The 18829-nt window shown below is 39.8% G+C and overlaps 3 protein-coding genes across 3 annotated transcripts; 2 read left to right on the top strand and 1 right to left on the bottom strand.

The window, feature by feature from the left end:
- Positions 1-4130: 4130 nt before the first annotated feature.
- On the top strand, positions 4131-5527 carry LOC126788659 (uncharacterized). Its single transcript, XM_050514669.1, has 2 exons — positions 4131-4684; positions 5026-5527. The coding sequence occupies exons 1-2, from the start codon at positions 4157-4159 to the stop codon at positions 5422-5424; spliced, it is 927 nt and encodes a 308-aa protein (XP_050370626.1). The 5' UTR covers positions 4131-4156; the 3' UTR covers positions 5425-5527.
- A 606-nt stretch (positions 5528-6133) lies between these two features.
- LOC126787053 (uncharacterized) lies at positions 6134-8068 on the top strand. The gene is made up of 4 exons (XM_050512987.1): positions 6134-6529; positions 6890-7105; positions 7270-7295; positions 7386-8068. The coding sequence occupies exons 1-4, from the start codon at positions 6134-6136 to the stop codon at positions 7612-7614; spliced, it is 867 nt and encodes a 288-aa protein (XP_050368944.1). The 3' UTR covers positions 7615-8068.
- Positions 8069-17206: 9138 nt separating this feature from the next.
- LOC126787052 (uncharacterized) lies at positions 17207-18829 on the bottom strand. The gene is made up of 3 exons (XM_050512986.1): positions 18813-18829; positions 17428-17797; positions 17207-17386 (listed from the first exon to the last, which is right to left on the bottom strand). Exons 1-3 carry the CDS (start codon positions 18827-18829, stop codon positions 17207-17209), a joined length of 567 nt encoding a protein of 188 aa, XP_050368943.1.

Below are 18829 nucleotides of genomic sequence, written 5' to 3'. Positions count from 1 at the left end.
TTAGCACGGTCAAAAAACCAATCTTTCCATGAGAGGTTGGAATTCGGGAATGAGAATGGTGGTTGTGAGAACAAGGACTTTGCCACATGACAATCAAAGAACAAATGTTCCATGGTCTCCGTTGCTTGTCCACAAACTACACATTCCAACACTCCATTGTAGCCTTTGTCAACGAGTGAAGCTCGTACCGGAAGTAAAAAATGTGCGGCTCGCCACCCAAAGAGAGCTACCTTGTTTGGAACATTAGCTCTCCATAAAGCTCTTCAGATAGCAATGTACGGATCCCCCGTTGAAGTAGAGGCCGATAAGTGGCGAAAATACAAGTCACGGGCCACTTTATATGCCGACTTAACTGACAAATGCCCTCGTTTATCAAACTTCCAAGAAAGCGGTCAATTGGAGACCTGCTACTAAGAAGAATAGCTAAGACCTTCTCTGCTATATCATCAGGAAAACATGCATAAATAGCAACCCTATCCCATCTTTTGGTATGCTCATCAATCAAATCAGATACAAAGTCAAAAACCGCATCCGGGGGTCTAGAAAGCTCATGAGGAGAGATACTTGGAATCCAGTCATCAGACCAAATGGCTATGGTACAACCAGCCCCAACACGCCATGTAGGGCCTACTTGTAACACCGGCCGAGCCTCCATAATGCTTCTCCAAGAATAAGAAGGCCTTTCACCCATATCGGCTTCAAGAAAGGAGGTGTGGGGATGATACAATGCTTTATATATCCGTGCCACTAAGGAATTAGGGTTCTGCATTATTCTCCAGCCTTGCTTAGCAAGCATGGCCAAATTATGAGCATACATATGTTTGAAGCCCAATCCACCGTTCTCTTTTGGAATACACATACGCGCCCAAGATCGCCAGTGTATTATCTTCTTCTCCTTCGTGGAACCCCAGAAAAAATCGCAACGCAATTGCTGCAATTCTGTACAAAGGGTCTTAGGTAAGGCATAACAAGACATCACATAATTAGGAATTGTCTGAGCCACCACTTTTAGAAGTAATTCACGACCTCCAGCACTAAGAATCTTAGTCTTCCAACTGATCAATTTTTTGCTGAGGCGGTCCTTCAAGTAAGCAAAGATAGCTTTCTTATTATGGCCCACATGAACAGGAAGCCCTAGATAGAGACCACGCTCCCCCACACAATTAACCCCCAAGATACTTGCAAGCGATTGCTTAGACTGCAAAGTCACATTACCACTAAAAACCACACTAGACTTCTGCAAATTAACACACTGTCCAGAAGCTCTAGCATATGTTTGTAAAATACCTTTAATGGCTCTACACTCTCTCACATCTGCCCGACCAAATAGAAAACTGTCATCTGCAAACAAGAGGTGATGAATAACTGGAGCAGTCGGAGACATAGATAATCCTCGAACTACTCCATCTTGTACTGCCATCGAGATTAAAGAGGAGAGGCCCTCTGCTAATAAGATAATAAATAAGGTGAAAGAGGGTCACCTTGTCGAATACCCCGACTGGGCATAATAAACCCCTGCTGAGAACCATTAAGCAGAATTGAGTAGCTTACTGATCTAACTGTAGCTAACACAATATCTACCCACTGTCTACAAAAACCAAATCGAAGTAACACTGCTTCGAAGCCCATTCAAGCCGATCATATGCTTTAGAGATATCTAACTTCAAAGAAAAGAAACCCTCAGCCTGACGCCGCAAATTCATCATAAAATGAGCCACCTCAGTTGCTACCAAAGTATTATCAGAAATCAATCATCCTAGTACAAAAGCACTCTGTAATGGAGCCAGTGTCTTGGACGCAATTCTATATACCACATTACACAGAGCAATTAGTCTATAGTCCGTTGCCACCTTCAGATCTTTAACTTTTGGAATAAGGGTGAGATGAGTGAAATTCGACTCTTGAGCAATACGACCAGTCATAAGGAGCTCTTTGACTACCATGCAAAGATCAGTGCTGGCAACATCCCAAAATTTTTGAAAAAACATGGAGACATACCATCGGGTCCAAGCGCTTTTGAAGGATGCATTTGGAAGAGAGCTTTTTTAATCTCATCATCGGTTTAGCTTGTAAGTTGGGGGTTTGTAATTTGGTTTTGCTCATCTGTTTTGAATATTATTCTTTTTGTTAACTACCTCGTTTATCAAATTAATGAATTAATACGTAGTTACATACAACCTCAAGATATTGGGAGGATTTAACTATTTGTTTTTACTCATCTGATGTCCTGCCTCAAGAACAAGGGAATCCCCATCAATGACATAGATCATCACATTGTTAAAACTAGTTTATGATCTTTCTCTTGAGTGTGTTGGTATCTATGGTAGATAGATACTAGACAGTACCTAAATATTTTTCTTAACTAACTGAGGATTTTAGATTAAGGAACACCATGGCTCGCGCACACATCGTAAGCACCACAAGGGTCGGACATGAACTCTTCCAAACAAGCTACGTGCATTTCACTTATATTCAAAAATTTAATTTTTTGCATATTGATTGAATACCCCATATAGATACATTAATTCTATAACAGAAATGTTGTGTATTATCATAACTACAAATTCTACGTCCACTCCTGGACCGACTTATCTGCACTATCATGTTCTTCCAGGTTAGTATTGGATCGAGCTTACTTCACTGAAACAAATGGCAGACGATCTTAAGTAGTTGGTTGATCATCTTTCAAATGATTGATCCAAATGGCGTCAAACGAGCGACTTTCTAGAGGTCATTACAAGCTTGATTCTTTTTCTTTGTTGTGTCATGAGAGAATAGGAGATAACCAACAAAGCTTATTCTGTCTGTGAGCCCTTCACAAAAATGCTTAGATTCTAGCATCATCATCATAATCATCAAAGAATCGATTCATTTCTTTCACACTTCCTGGTCACACTCAAAATCTCAAATCTAAGCTAGTAGCCCCCTGCTAGTAATTTCTCCAGGCAAAGCAACACCTATTCCAAGTAGTTCCTAGTTAATTTGAAAAAGTCGGTGATATACTCTTTTGAGACACTGCCCTTGTATATATTAGCAAAAAAAAAAAACACAAACTTGTACCTAAAACCAGGGGCCGACCTAGGTGTATGGTAAGGTGGACTAAGTCCACCCACATTTTGGAAAAAAAATCTTCTACTATATATTTTATATATATAGTAGGGCTTCTAGAGTTCTAGTTTATATATACATTAGTAATAAAAAAATGTATTTATGATTTTACATAATTGACAAAAAAGAGCTCTCAATCTCACTGGTCGATCATGATGAAACAATGGCGAATTAACGAACTCGTCGCTCTTTCTCTCTGCCTCAATCTCACTCTCTTTCTCTCTTGTAGTTTGTCTTATTGAGTTTCTTCAATTTGGAGACTAAATTCTAATGTAATTTATTATATTTCAATTTTAAACATTAGAGATAGGGACTTAAAATAAAATAATATCTACGTTAACGTATTCATTGGTTTACTTATATGTATATAGCATAGCGTGTAATATGCTATAGTAGAATATTGAAGATTTACCGAATTGTAGAGTTAACTCTTGTCTTTTATTGTATTTAAGAGATTAACTCTTATATCCCACCCTGATTAATAAAGTCCTCCAGCACCGTCGCGAATTTTTTTGTTACAAAGTTCAAGTCCACCTAATGTTGAATTTCTAGGTCTGCCTATGCCTAAAACAAAAGAAAGAGAGAGGCCGATTTTCCGATAAACAAAAATCTAAAATTTTGGCTGTCATATAAATGATATAATTGGGGAGAGAAAACAACACTGCAGATGATCCCTTCAGTGTATCTATCTATAAACAAAAGCCCCAGCACATGGGAAGTTAGCTGGCTTGGCCCTGTCATGAATATGCATCCCCCAACTTCTTAGTTGTTACACTTTAAATTCTAAAATTCTTATCTCTTAGCACATCATGGAACATCTTCTCCATATTAATTGTCATTTCCACATTATAATATGCTTTGATTCCAAAACCATACCACATGGCTTCCCTAGTCACCCCAGCTGGTTTGTCCATAGTTTTAGACTTTTAGTTTTAATATTCTTGCACCCCCAAATATATATAGCTAAACAACAAACCATATATGTATTTGGTTCTTCCATTTACTTGTTGGAAACTTAGAGGTGTAGATTAGTTAGTTTTGTGGAGCCATGGAGCATGTAGATGATGGCCCTTTTGAGGCATCCTCAAGTAAGAACCAAAAAGTAGAAGCCAATGATCTTTTGGAAGAGTGTTGGTTCTTTGACAACTTGCTCATCAGGAAGCAAAGGATGTTGAGGTGTTATTCTGATCCTTGTTGCCCTTCCCCATCAAGCTTTGGTCAAGAAATGCTGGTGAAGAACTCAGAGGCCAAGAATTCATTGGTTCGAACACCGTCTCTGCCACTTAATGTGGGGAGAGAAGAGAAAGTTGAGGAAGCAGTGAATCACAATACTCCAAAGAAGTGTTCGAGCAAATTGACTCGGCAGACATCACATCAGAAAATTCTGCAGACTCCGACCAAATCACCACCTTGTGTGAGCAGGAGAGAGGACGATCAAGATGGAGAGAAGAGTGACAGCAGAAGAAGCAAATCATATGGGCAACCGGTGCAGCGCAGTTTGCTAAGGACACCATCATTGCCACCCTGTTTTGGGAGGGAGGAGAAAAACCAAGAGAGCATTCCGCAGAGACATAAGGTACTAATCACCTTTTAGTTTGGAGTTTTAAGGCATGTTATGAGTTTAGGACAATGTTAGTGGAGTACCAACAAGAGTTATAGACATTATTCAATCCTCTTTGAAACAAAATAGTTATGAGAATATGAATTTGGACGAAATACCCTAACTAGGATCAAGAAACCTCTAAACAAACCATTCTGGAAATGATGTCTTGTCTAGTAAGTAATTGACTACAGGAATAATTCAAGTAAACTCCACGAGTAATGACAACAGAACATGCCATATATACCATCCAACTATTTTGGTGCCGTTCACAGATTGTTCTTAGTACTTACATTGTTACATTTGTAATCTTGCAGGGGATGACACAATGTTCTAGTATTCCGAGATATCGACCTCCAGTTAGAATCACAGAAGGAGAAAATGATGTTAGCAAGGAATTAAGACGCAACTTACTTTCGAGAAAGAGCCTCAGCGAACTCGAAATTGAAGAAGTGCAAGGATTCAAGGACTTGGGGTTCACATTTGACAAGAAAGACATAGCCCCAAGTGTGGTTAGCATACTTCCCGGTTTGCAAGAAAAGAAGCGCAATGAGGATGTAAACCCGGATATGGTACGTCGGCCTTATCTTTCGGAAGCGTGGCTAGTGCAAAGCTGTGCCCCTCCTCCTCCAAACTTGGGTGCAGGTAGGTCTGCTGAAGACATGAAGGCACAAATCAAGTTTTGGGCTAGATCTGTGGCATCTAATGTGCGCTAGGAGTGCTGAACATTGCATGTCATTGAAATTTTTGTGAATTATTGACTTGAATAATCACATTATAATTCATAGTCTGAGTATATTGTAACATTATGATTCAATCCCCCAATTCAAATACAAGCTCAACTTTTCTTGTCCATTCAAAATGTGGCATGAATGGATCTTATATGAGAGTTGTGTACGTTCCAATTTGCATGCGTATTTTTTCCTGAGTTGTGTACATTTTATGTGTATGCACATATTCTTATCTCTTGACAGTTTATTATAAGCTTTTACAATGTGAATTTCACTTCTTTATTTTAAAAGGAATTAATAATGAACTAGGAACTTCTACAAATATTTTCTGTTGCGGAATGATGTTGAAATTAAACTTCACATTTTCCTATGAGATTTACTTATTTTAGACTGCTGGATTGACCAGTCGAACCACTCCATTATGCTTCTCGAGCTGGCCCGCAAGTAATCACTGAAATAAACTTCTTGTTTTTTTAGAATGAAACAAACTTCCTCTTGAAGGGATGAAAATTAAAAATAGAATTATGTAACAAAAAAAATTAATATAAAGCTGCATTAGCAGATATTTTCAAATATCCAAAGCTACCCAGAAATCCAACATGAGCAAAAAAAAAAAAACATGTTATCCAAGAACAGAGCAAAAACCAACTACCAAACCAAGCAGCTCCTGTCTCTCCCTCTCTTGAGGGTTCAAATGTTGCACACCCAACACCTCCTCCCCCTCCTCCTCCCCAATCCCACTTTCTCTCTCTCTCCTCCCCAATTCCACTTTCTCTCTCCTCCCAATCTCTCATCCCCACCTCTCAATTCTCTCTACAAATCCATCAACCACATCTCCCTCTCAGCCAACTCCACTCCCACACCCGACCAATGGCTCGCCCAAGCTCCAGAACCTCCTGCCGGCACCGGAACCTATACCATTCCCGACGAAGAGGACCCCATTGAGATTTTGGACTCTGACTCTCCCATATTTGCTACTGATGATGACCCTTCTTTTATCCAAACTGCTACCAGTGTTCTTCTCACTGGAGCTATCACTGTCTTTCTGTTTAGGTCGCTACGACGTCGTGCCAAGCGTGCAAAGGAGCTGGTAAAGATCATAGCTTTATCTTCATTATGTGTCGGGATAATTGTGTTAGTGTAAAGTTTGAAGCTTTATGAAATGTGAGTTACCCTTTTTGTTTTGAACTGTTAAGGATTTGTGTTTGTGATGAATGATGAGGAATTTGGTATTACTGCTTTGATCAAAATGCCACACTTATATGCATTGTTAAGATGTAGTTTAAAAGTTTATGCTTTTCAACATTTCAAGTTATGCTCATTGTGGATTTTGGAATGATTTTAGTGAATGCCCTGTATATGATATTGATATGTAAATGTTTATTGGTAAGATTTGGATTTTGAGGCCTAGTTTTTTGTGTGGAACTGATGGAGTAATTTTGGTGACTAGAAATTTAGGTCTAGTGGAGCGAAGAAGTCGTTGAAGGAGGAGGCTTTGGAAAGCTTGAAAGTGATGTCTTCAGGGTCCATTGAATCAAAGACACCTTCACCTGTTCAGGCACTGTTGGGAGGAATATCTGCTGGAGTCATTGCACTTATTCTGTACAAGTTCACTACTACAATTGAGGCATCTCTCAACCGCCAAACAATTTCAGATAATTTTTCAGTATGTTCCTTTGACAACCGATGTTGGTTTTAGCAGTTTTTCTTAATTTGCGTACTATGACTAGCCAATGTACCAAGTACGAGCCTGTTTCTGGGAGTGTTAGTCGTTTTACTTGAATATTCACTCTAGATTCTGAATGCCATACTTGTTTATCTTCCTTTCAGGTTCGTCAGATTACAATCACAATAAGGTAGGTCATAATTCTAGTACTACTGGCTTCGGATGTGCTGTGATTTTTATTCCATCAAGAGAATGATCAGTTCTGATCTTCTAATTGCAGGACCATTATCAATGGGTTATGCTACCTTGCAACATTTGTTTTTAGCATCAACGCTGTCGGTTTAGTTCTTTATGCTGGCCAGATTTTCATTAACGATGAGTTTAAAAGTGGAGAAACTGAGAATCAGAGTAAAAACCAGTCAGGCTCACTGACTTCAGTGGTTGAGAGTCCTACAGATACTGCTCTGGACAGTAGCAAAGGGGAAGAAAGTTCTGATGAGCCACAATAGAAGTGAAGAACCATTATTGAGGAAATTTTCATCAATTTAACTGTGAAAATATGTTTTGAATGGAAAGCATGTGCTTGATGCTGCATTCTTATTCATCAAATCCTCTATCCAAACATTATAATGTGATTATAGAAGGGGCAATGGTTGGTAGAAGCAGTTGTAATTTTTCTGTATCTTGGTCATTCATCTGGTGATAGAGTATCAAGACATGAGGATCCAGGAGTTTGAGGCTATTGTGAAATTTGATACTGCCTTCCATCCATGTCAATCTTAATTTAGGATACACAATTCAACAAACCATGTTTAGTCCATCTATCAGCTTTCCCTAATAGCAGACAATTTCATGCTTAACAGACTGTTACATTGGCCACCATCCAAGGACAGATTTATGCAGAAAATGGTAATGGCTTCTGACCTTCACCTCAAAAAATGCAGAGGATGGCTTCTGCCTTAGAAGAAGCAGCCCATTCTGCAAGCCCCAGAATGGTAAGGTTGTATATATAAGCTATATCTTTGTATATATATAGCTATTATTCTTTAGGAATTAGGAGCTGCAGATCAACTTAAATAATTGAAAAGGACACACAATAGTTGCACATGACTTGGCTGATTAATTGAGTTCGTATTTCCCTCATGACTTCAGATTGATGTTACCAGAGAACTATGTTGAATCTATCAGAGTAGTTTTGCTTAATGAGAATTTACCTACTTGTGTAAATCAGAGGCTTTTTTTTTTGTGAATATGTAAATGAGAGCATAACAACCTGAAAAATGCACAATACCTTGACCAGAGTTGAACAAACTTTAAAACCTTAACAAACTTCTTTTTTTTGTTAAATTCAAAGAGAAATTCATTAAATTGAACGAAGAACAGATCAAGTAGCAAAGAGCTGCTTCCCCCATTATATCATTGCCTGGTAAATTCCTCAACTAGATCAGACCAAGACATCCTCAAAGCTTAAACTACAAGGAAATGTTTTAAGAGTTTAATAATTGTACCCAGTAAAATTGAACTTCAAACACAATTTGAGGCATTAAAAAAAAAAAAACACAAGTGAGGCTTCTAGCGGCCAGGGCCAAACATTATTTGTAGCCAAGCTCAATGTAAGCACGGGGTGAGACAAGGCTCTCTACATAGACATGACTCCAATAATGAGGCCGTGCTGGAATGCCAAGCTCTGTTTTTGATTTTGTCTTTGCATTGTATGAAACCATTTGCCCACCGGCTATCTCTACTACGACTTCATCTTTTCCCAAAAACCAAATCAATTTTGCTAAGCTTATCCGATACCTAGATCCCAACAAGTATGGGAATCCCATCATTTTAGTCCAAGACTCTTTCACGCCATATTCCTTCATCACCCATATATCGTTTTGGCCAGAACTAGCTACACCGAGAACCTATGATGCACTGAGTATGGGTACACGGGACATGAGATACGGGTACGGCATGATACGGGATACGTGTTTTTTAAGATGTATTGTTTTAGATACGTTTTGTAAAATAATTTTAAATATATATATATATGTTCCGGGAGAATTACTATTCTACCTTTGTGTGTGCCTTAGCCTAATAGGTTTCCTGTTAGGAGATAGATTAACATCTCCGTAATACATTAGTACTCCGAATCCTACGAGATTGTGGTTTTGTAATGCCTATATATATATATGCCCCATATCATTCAATAATACACAATTATTTCATCATGCATCACGTTATCACGCACTTTGCCCTAAAATCTTGAACTTTTAAAGCCCTAGAATTTTTTTTTTCTCTCCACCGCCGGCCGCCTTAGCCTCCGGCCTCCGGCATCTTCCCGTCGGCGCAGCCCTGCCCACCGCTCCTGCTCGCCGCCGCTGCAGCCCCCGCAACCTCCTGCCTGCGACCCCCCTGAAGCCCCGCAGGGTCTCCTCCGCAAAAACATCTTTTTGCCCCGCAAGTCCCCGCATCAAAGCATTCAAAATTGCTCCTCCCGCATATTCACGCAAAAAAAAAAACGCGAACTTCACAAGCAAAGTCTTCGCTCAAGAGAAGCTACTCCCGTCTTCTACAAATCTTCAAAGGTAAATTTTTCATAAACGTTCCCGCTTTGGAACGTATAGATATATTATATCGGGCGCTATTAGCCTTCTTCTTATCTTTATTCCGGCCTTTCTTATAACGCCAATGAGACCAAATAGGGATGTGATTCCCCTCTTGGTCGATGTTTTTCGTGTGACGGTCCTGGGGGAGTCACGTAATTATTTAAAGGGAAGAAATCGATTACGTGTGGTTGTCTGAGTACACCGCTGTTTTGGGTGCGATCATGAGAATCGCCGATATGCATCGATTATTTTGTGACCATATACATCACAACCCTTCTAATTCCGGTTACATACTTGAATAGTTCGATTATTCGAAACCTATACAACCCTTGTTTCTTATGGATGCGTCGTCATCGCGACTGTTTTTTTGAATGTTTAAGTTTTCTTAAACTCATGTCTATAAACGATAATCTCAAGATCTACGTACTCATTTATTTGAGTTGAAATTCATTACTCTGAAGCAGCACTATTTGCTGACAAAAGATTCCAAAAATAACGAATTCTATGGGACACACTTAAAGTGATTTAATAATTGTCTATGACGTTGTTTTACCAGAGCTGACCTTGAAGCATGCTCCACATCTGAGAAACTCATGTCATTTTTGACACATGTATCTATTTCTTAAGGGAATTTTGGAGATGCAAACGTAACATTCTTCCATTCTCAAGTAAGCACATTTTTTAGCCTCAGGCTAACTCCGCCCGATCTGATATGCAAGATTTTTTTGCTACGGATTTTTGATTAGTCAATCTATTTTGACTATGTTTTCTGCTTACTATTTTTCAAGTATGACGTTGACATTGCCATGTTTCTTGCTCGACTTTAGCTTAAGTCGTCTATTGGAATCAGAAGCTTGTTTGTGTTGTATTAAATATTGGCATATTCAATAAAATTTCTCGTATTTCTTGTTTACAAGATGATCTCGTGAGAATTTTATTTGCCTTGACTAAGCATGAATGATCAACGTTTGCAACTCACGTGGTTTTTAAATTGGCCACTTTTGGGTTACATGGGACCCAATAGCACTACATTGGACCTTGAAATTTGGAAAACGGACTTTGGAACGTCAAAATTGATATTGGTTTTCCCGGTTACTGTTTCGGCGTTTCCGGAACGTTTTCCGCCGTTTTGGCCGCATTCTGGCCATTTACCGGCGTTTCTAGCGCCACCATCCGGTTCCTGCCGGCGTCCCCTGTCGAATAGCAACCCCGGCCTCCTTGCCGGCCAACTCCGACTGCCGCCGGCCGGTTTTCCGGCAATCGGCGCCGCCGGTTCCAGCGAGTTTTCGATGATTTTTTCGTCGTTTCTCGTCATTTTTCCGGCATATTTCCAGCAGTTTTTACTGCCACGTTTTCCAGTCCAAATTTCACCCGGTTTTGAGTTATTTTGACATGGTTTTCCAGTTAATTTTCTGGTTTTCTCCAAGTCGTTTCATAGCTCAAACGATTTTATTATTATTGGTGACCACCCCACCAATTGGATGGTTTTTCACCCTAATTATTTGGTATTCAACTGCTCCAATACCATGTTTTTCCAACTCTTAAGTTGAAGAATGTAGTTCTATTGACATGTGATACATTCGATGGGATTGCCATTTGTTTCAATCCCCCCTCTTATAATATCCTACGGCGTATTGTCTAGAGAAGTTCACCGCGTTGTTGACTCTCTTAATTTTATTTTGAGAATGTCCCACCGTGAAATCGAGTGTCTTGCTAATTGCGTAACCACCCACACTGCCATACGGCGCAGGTAGTTGTTTTACGGATCTCGTGCGAAGATTGTGTTTTATATCTTCGTGCCTTGCTAAGTTTTAAAAGGCCATATATGCCAATGATACATTTTCATCTTGATATTTGTGTTAAGAATGGAGAGGAATAAATTTATCAGATTTCATTGACAGTAGCTTTTTCAAGCTTAGACATAGCTTTGCTTGTCTACAGCAGTAGCTTTATGTAACTCAAGATTCTTTGAATCATCGGTATTTTTCATGTTCACGAAGCGATTGGACGACCACCTCATCTGTGCTCCACATGGTGAGGCCATGCCTATTCGTGCCAAGCACGGTGAGACCGAGCCTGCCCCTCTCGGCGGCTCCATGGCATTCAGGCCATCAGTGGCAGCATCCCCTCATTCACAGGAGCTTGTGATGCCTCATGTGTTTTTTAATGCCTCCATGATAATCTCTGATGCCCATCGTTCATTTTGCAAAGTTTGTTTTTTTGCTAGATTTCAAGGAAGTCATTATTTGCTAAGGCTCCAACCGAGAACATTCCATTCTTACAAAGTATTTAAGGTGACATTAGTAGACCCCATCCAACTGAATGCGGACATTTTTCGGTATGTTTATAGTATAGGTTAAAAGCATTGCCGCATTGGTCACACGTCGCTTTGCTTTCCACATTAAACGCTGCATTTGCTAAAGTTTTTAGCTATGATCATCATCCTAAGGGCTCACCACCCTTCTCATCCTCTCAAATCTATTTGATTGGATACCGTTGGAGAGTTCACCTTCACGACCTTGATGATTTCGTTTTGCATATCTACTGGAATCGTCGTTGAACATATTATTCCTCATGTTCATTCACTGCACAATCTAGCAGAGCTCGGACTTGGTTATGGGTACTAATCTGCCGATTTTTGCATGGGAATATGTAATGATGTTGCATGCAGCGACACTTATTCGTTTCAGACCCACAACTTGCCAAGTGTTTAGTGCATACCAAATGGTCACTAGATACGGTCCCAACGTTCTTTTCACTAACGCCTATTTGGTTAAGTTGTTTATGTGCCTCTATTGTAGTAATCTCAATCGGTCTACTTGAAACGATTAAGTATTTTGGATGGTTATGATTTATGAATCACCAACACTTGTCTGCCATTTCTAATCTATAACCGTTGATCTCTATCCTGCGATATTAGCAGACGGTCACTTTGATGAGACATACTTCCCATCGTTAGGGGGAGATATGGAATGCTCCCATTCCGGTTTTAACGCCAGGAATTGACGTGGTGTGGCACTATGTCTCATTAAGATCCTGCACTACTCAAAGTGAGCAAAAGTGAAACGCATTATCAACCTCCAGAAAGTCAAAGATTTGATTCTCAATGACTTTACTGATATTGTGAAAGTGACGAGATCGCACATAAATGTTGTGACGTGCCGGTAAAGTTGGAACTCTCAGAATATGGGAGAATTTCATATGACCTGGTCCTAGCACCGTTGGTACCATCCCTGAAAGTGGGAAGGAAGTCGGCGATGGCATCATCGTACGCTGCGGTGTTGTCGGCACCCGTGGTATTGCACCACAAAACAAGGGCGGCAAACGCAAAGATGGACTAGTAAGAGTCATAGCTTCGGTCTTGGCTCCTGCCTAGATGAGGGGGAGACCATTATTCTCTGGAATCAAAACCAGAAAGAAGCGAGGTGCGTAGACACAAGTATTTCGCCCATCATCAAGAGATATTCTCTAAACATGTGTATCAACTAAGTTTCTGTGGGACGCTACAGACTCCTTTTGTTGATGTTAGAGAATAAAATAAATCTCTCAATTGATCGTATAACCGCGCGCATGTGTTTAATGGATTGATCTCCCATGATTTATTATGTATTCTTTTATGCTCTTATTCTGTTGTAAAGCATCAACGATGAGCAACTTGACCGAAGTGGAAAGAATCAATACAGGTTGAACTAGACTTGTTATGTTGGTCGTTGTTCGTAAGTGTAATGAGAAAGATGAAGTAATGCAATATTTGCAGAACTTATGGCGCAAAGATTGTCTCATTATCCTAGTATTGACTACGATGAGTTATATTCTCTCGTTATGGACATAATTGATTTCCGCTACTTGATCAGTAGTAGTGTCCATGAAAACTGATTTGCAGCATATGATAGTGGTCATAGAATATCTGTAAAGGGATCTTAACGCAGATATGAGAGTGCCTGAGGGACTTTAAATACATCCAGACCACATAGAGCTTATGTAATCAGATTGCGACGTTCGAGAGAACGTAGTACAATCGATTGCAAGAACTCATACCCATATGTGTTCATATGAAAGCTAATTCTTGATTCTCTATTCCGGCAAAATAAAGATGATGAAGAGATTCAATGAGCTATAGGTTCATATATGTAAGTGTTGTTGGGACACTATTTCTTTCATTATGACGTGATTAACTCTGCGCCTATGCATCGTCATTGGACTTGCATTGCTCCTTTGACATGGGTTTAGTTCTACACTTAGTGAACCAACATAAATCCTATCCACACCAACGCCGCCAGCAGCTCCAGTAACATCAACGTACGCCTTGGTGTAGCAGTCGACACTGTTAGCGTAAAGGATACATACGGTTCCACTTCAGACCAAAATCAGTCCTTCATTGGTCCATTCCCCCATTCTTTTTGCGAAAGACACATTAAATGTGACAAATCAGAATATGTCCAGTTTCATAGGTCAACTTCAACGAGACCTACAAGACAGCTAGCTCAATGAACTATGGTGACATTAGTACCATTGGAAAGGTCTATGTGTCTACTTTACAGGGACACCAACCATTTGTTCATAGCTATCATATTGAGTGAGTTATGGCTGTTTTAGCAAAGTAGGACAGTTATGTCCGGAAATTTGTAAGTCAGTCAACTTTGACAGAGCACTGCGAACTGCTCCGATCGAATTAGGTTGTGAACCTTATGTCACTGGAAAGCCACGGGTGTCTACTTTCAAGAACATTTTACAATTCATTGATACCTATTTTGACGAAGAAGTTATGGCCGTTTAAGTAAATGAAGGTCATTCTATCCGAGAATCTGATTTTCATTGCAAACTCTTGTTTTGAGTTGTTATGCAATCTTGTTTCCTAAGATCTAAGTTTGGCTAAGTATAGCATGTATGATCTAAGGATATGTGGCTAGATTAATGATTAATCATTGGCCCAAGACTACGTTTGAGAAACATGTAATGAACGTTGTATACGTTGTTCTTTGTACTCCATGATTATGGCACTAATCAGGGGGAGTTGTTTTGTAGACTTCAGGAGGAGTCTACCTCACATGATGCTATCAAATGTAGGCGGTGCGTTGTGCTTTTTTTCCCTTCGATCAAGCTTTTATTTTTACCCAAGAGGTTTTTATTTTGCTTGACAAGGTTTTTACCGAGCCATGCAACCTAGGCATGCGACACAAGGGGGAGTGTTCTTGGAGAATTACTATTCTACCCTTGTGTGTGCCTTAACCTAATAGGTTTCCTATTAGGAGATAGATTAGCATCTCCGTAATAGATTAGGACTCCGTAATAGATTAAGACTCCGAATCCTACGGGATTGTGGTTTTGTAATGCATATATATATAGGCTCCCATATCATTCAATAATACACAATTATTTCATCCTGCATCAATATAATAGTTTTCAGTTTGCGTTTTTTAATCTTTGGGCATAGAAGCTCAAGACCCGAGCCCTTTCCTCTCTCCCTCTTTTCTTCTTTTTCTTCTTCTCCTTCCTTTTTTTTTCTTCTCTTCTGCTTCCTTTTGCTTCTCTTCTCTCTTCCCGATGCAGCAACACAGCTGCAATCTTTGACCAGCTGCGCCGCCGCCTTCCGCCCACGTTAGGGCACGCCACCACTGCCATTCTCTCTCTCCCTCGACGAGCTCTACACAACCCAGTCCTTGCATGTCGGATTCGAGCCACGTTCCGGCGAGATCGAATTCAAGACAGCGACGCTAGCGAGCTTCTTGGTGTGTTCCTGGAGCTCCGGCGATCCAATCTTCTTCCCTTTGGTAATCTCGGTAACCTCTATTCCATTTTCAGTCAAGAATACATGTAAGATACTAGTCTGTACCCGTATCTGATACGGATACGATACGGGCATTCCACTTTTATAACGTATCCGTGTATCATAGCCGAGAACTAGCAGGCACAAGCACCGTTCAAAACTACCCACTAATTTCCGCTAAACATGTGTATTTTCACCATAATCAGGTTCTGGAACTTCCATATATGTCTCACTTGTCAGATCAAGAGATATAATGAGTTAATGACCGTATCATGACCAAACTTTTGTAGAGCTCCATTTACATAAGTAGAACACTGCTCAATATAACGAGTACCAAGAGGATTATCTTCAATCCTTCTCCAACAATTTGTTCTTAGTGAGTAGATCATGCATTTACGAGTTCTGGTGTTGGACTGGTAAATCTCTCTGAATACCTTGTAGTCGTCACTCTCGTAGTCATAACCAAATCCATGGTTGATACAATATCCTTCATCCTCTGCATTGAGTCGTTTTGCTTCAACACACTCACTTGTATATGGATTCCACAAGAAAACCCTATCTTTATCATGGACTTCTACACATAACAAACCATCACAAGAACCTGTTATCTCGAAATCGAGTCCCTGTTGATGGTTATTTTTGCCACTAAGATAAAACTTCTCGGCAAGGATATCAATCGGAATTTCTAGCGGTCTGGATTTGGGAGGGTAGCATAGAATTACTTGAGATTCTCACTTAAGATCAGTCTTTTAAACGTCGTTCTGCTACTGTAATAACTTTGCACGCGCCGAAACTCATTACTTGACAATTGAGATTAAGGACAAGTATGACTTGCACACAATTTTGAATTGTAACAAAGACTTGACGGGAAGTCGTACAAGTATTTCACGGATTAACTCGAAGGGAAGGTAAGGGAGCGCTGATGAATCAGGGTGGTTTGGCTTTTCTGCACGTGCTTCTCCAACAGAATCCATGCTTTCCATCAATCAGAATTTCCGATCCGTAAGAGTAGAGGTTGTAATTTACTTGTTGCTAAGTCACTTGCCGATCGTTGGTTTATAAGAGGTTAGAAGAGACGTCTACTCATAGAATACCTAGCAGGGGGTTGAAATTCTTACCTTAAAGCAGTGAAGGTTGAATATGAAACTTCTTGTAGTAGGACTAGGAAACACAAGACAATCCTGTAGCGATAAGGGATGTGAATTTTACTAGAAGAAGGTAAACTATTAACGGTAGTAGAGTAAACCGAAATTATGTAAATCTGTAAAACTTGTAGTCATCTGACTCTGAAAGAGAAAGAAGCACAGCTCCGGTATGAGTACTCCAGCTGGAGCTCCAGTCCCTATCGAAAGGTTGTAATTCACTGTACCACAAACGCAAAGCTGCATTTTTCTACCACTGCACTGCTCTAAGTAAAAGCCTCATGCATACAAACAAACGTGCGCCCTGTACTACCTATTGATTCCCCAATGAAAATTACCATTCAACTGAACCAATATAACAGAAAGAAAATCAACTGGGACTCGCATAGTACCATTTTTCTACTTTCCTTTACTTCTGATAAAGATGCAAAAGAGACTAATTTCTAAAAAATTACTACATGGAAATGTACAAACGAGATAGGGAGCAAGAGAGAGCAATGTGTTGAAAGTAAAAACCTACAATCATGAGCCATACGACAACATGGCTACAATTTAACTTTTTGGTTATTTCTTACACTCCCAATAAATTTACCTAGGATTAAAACCCGACTCCGAGAGGACCCGGGTGGCGATGCAGGTTCCTGTTCTTCCAAAAGCAAACCTCCGGTGCAAGCTTAGACACCGACCTCATTGGCTCCGACTTGCAGCGCGTTAGCACAAACGGCTCGTAGGCAGTAGAACCTACCAGCTTCTGCCCTATGATCTCGGCCATCGACACTACGGAAAAGAACACGACGACATCGGCAGCTGAATCATCACTTCCTGTTGAGCAGCAGCTGTCGCCGCGAGTCCAAGCTGATCCGCGGCGCGCGGCTTCTTCGCCTCATCCTTACCGTCCTTTTTGTTGATGCAGACGTGTGGCTCCGGGAGGCATCGGATGAAGTCAGTGCTGCAGACCCAAGTCTCCTTGGACACCTCCATGGACAGCTTCGGCTCGCACATCATTAGCAGCAGACAGTCCAACAAGACAGGATTTTGAGTTGACTGTTTCGGTTGGATGTCCGTTTGGGCCTTCCGGCGCTCGGATTCGGGTTCGGGTCTATCTTGGGTCACTGTCACTTGACTCCTGCTGCTTCTTCCCAAGTACTCTCTTCCTCCGCCGTTGACTCTTTTGACTCCTCTGTCACCTCTGCTTCAGTTTCAGTTTCAGCCCAAGACTCTGCTTCTTCTTCCTCTTTCCTTTTCGACAACAGAGGATTCCTTCAAGCCATCTATATCAGCGTGACGCATGCAATCGTCTAAATATCGTTTTCGGCATTGTATCGGTCGAGAGATAAAACAATATATCGGTGGATATATCGGTTTTATCGGGGATATATCGGTTTTATCGGATTTGCTTATTTTTAATAAAATTTATAAAATTATACTTCAATATGTACCAAATAAACTAAAAAAACGGTAATAAGTAAACTAAAGAAAATAAATACTTGATTTAATGACAATTAAAGTACACGAACGACATCTAATAATAAAAATAGGTATTTAAGAATGATTATTTAGACTTGAAATTCATCATATATATTTAAAATTTATATAAATTAAAAATATATATGAAAAAATGAAAAAAATATATAAGTTTTTTTTAAAAAGAGGAAATAAATATTAAAAAATTAAACAAAAATTGAAAAAATAATTAAAAAATCAAATTTTGACCGATATTTGACCGTTGACCATCATTTTTGCGTTGACCGATATGCTCTTATCGTATCGGATTCAAAATATCAGCGATATATCGGGGATATATCGACCATATATATCGCCGATATTTCGAACAGAGGACGCATGAAACCTAATCTCATGAGACGCTCGACAGCTAATTCTCTATTCTTTTTTCTCTATTCCTTTCCCTCTACCCCTCTCAAATAGTTACATGTGGCATGTTTTTCCTATTCAACTAACAAACAAAATTTCACCACGACTGCTCAATATTTATTTGTTATAAAACATAATTATAGTTAGTTCACTTATCTAATATAGTATGATTTATTATGGATGGCTTTTAAACTAAGCCGTAATGTTAGATAATGCATGTCATTGCCAACCTTGCCAAATCCTCAAAAGGTTGGTCTCTAAGGTTTTAAATACTCAGACCAAAAAAAAAGTTTTAAATACATGATGATTCGATCACCACCTTCAATCTCTACAAGATCAGGTGGTCCAT

The sequence above is a fragment of the Argentina anserina genome, chromosome 3, assembly GCF_933775445.1.
Source record: "Argentina anserina chromosome 3, drPotAnse1.1, whole genome shotgun sequence".
Lineage (NCBI taxonomy): Eukaryota > Viridiplantae > Streptophyta > Magnoliopsida > Rosales > Rosaceae > Argentina > Argentina anserina.
Note: the sequence above shows the minus strand (reverse complement) of the source record. Positions and strands in the feature narration are given on the sequence as shown.

What these genes read in the sequence shown, in the direction of transcription:
- LOC126788659 (XM_050514669.1), top strand. Translation starts at nt 4,157, where the DNA reads ATGGAGCATGTAGATGATGGCCCTTTTGAGGCATCCTCAAGTAAGAAC. An exon ending in GCATTCCGCAGAGACATAAG is followed by an intron (nt 4,685 to 5,025) that starts GTACTAATCACC and finishes GTAATCTTGCAG; the next exon opens with GGGATGACACAATGTTCTAG.
- LOC126787053 (XM_050512987.1), top strand. Translation starts at nt 6,134, where the DNA reads ATGTTGCACACCCAACACCTCCTCCCCCTCCTCCTCCCCAATCCCACT. An exon ending in CCAAGCGTGCAAAGGAGCTG is followed by an intron (nt 6,530 to 6,889) that starts GTAAAGATCATA and finishes TTTGGTGACTAG; the next exon opens with AAATTTAGGTCTAGTGGAGC. An exon ending in CAATTTCAGATAATTTTTCA is followed by an intron (nt 7,106 to 7,269) that starts GTATGTTCCTTT and finishes TCTTCCTTTCAG; the next exon opens with GTTCGTCAGATTACAATCAC.
- LOC126787052 (XM_050512986.1), bottom strand. An exon ending in CAGCTGCTGCTCAACAGGAA is followed by an intron (nt 17,387 to 17,427) that starts GTGATGATTCAG and finishes TTCTTTTCCGTA; the next exon opens with GTGTCGATGGCCGAGATCAT.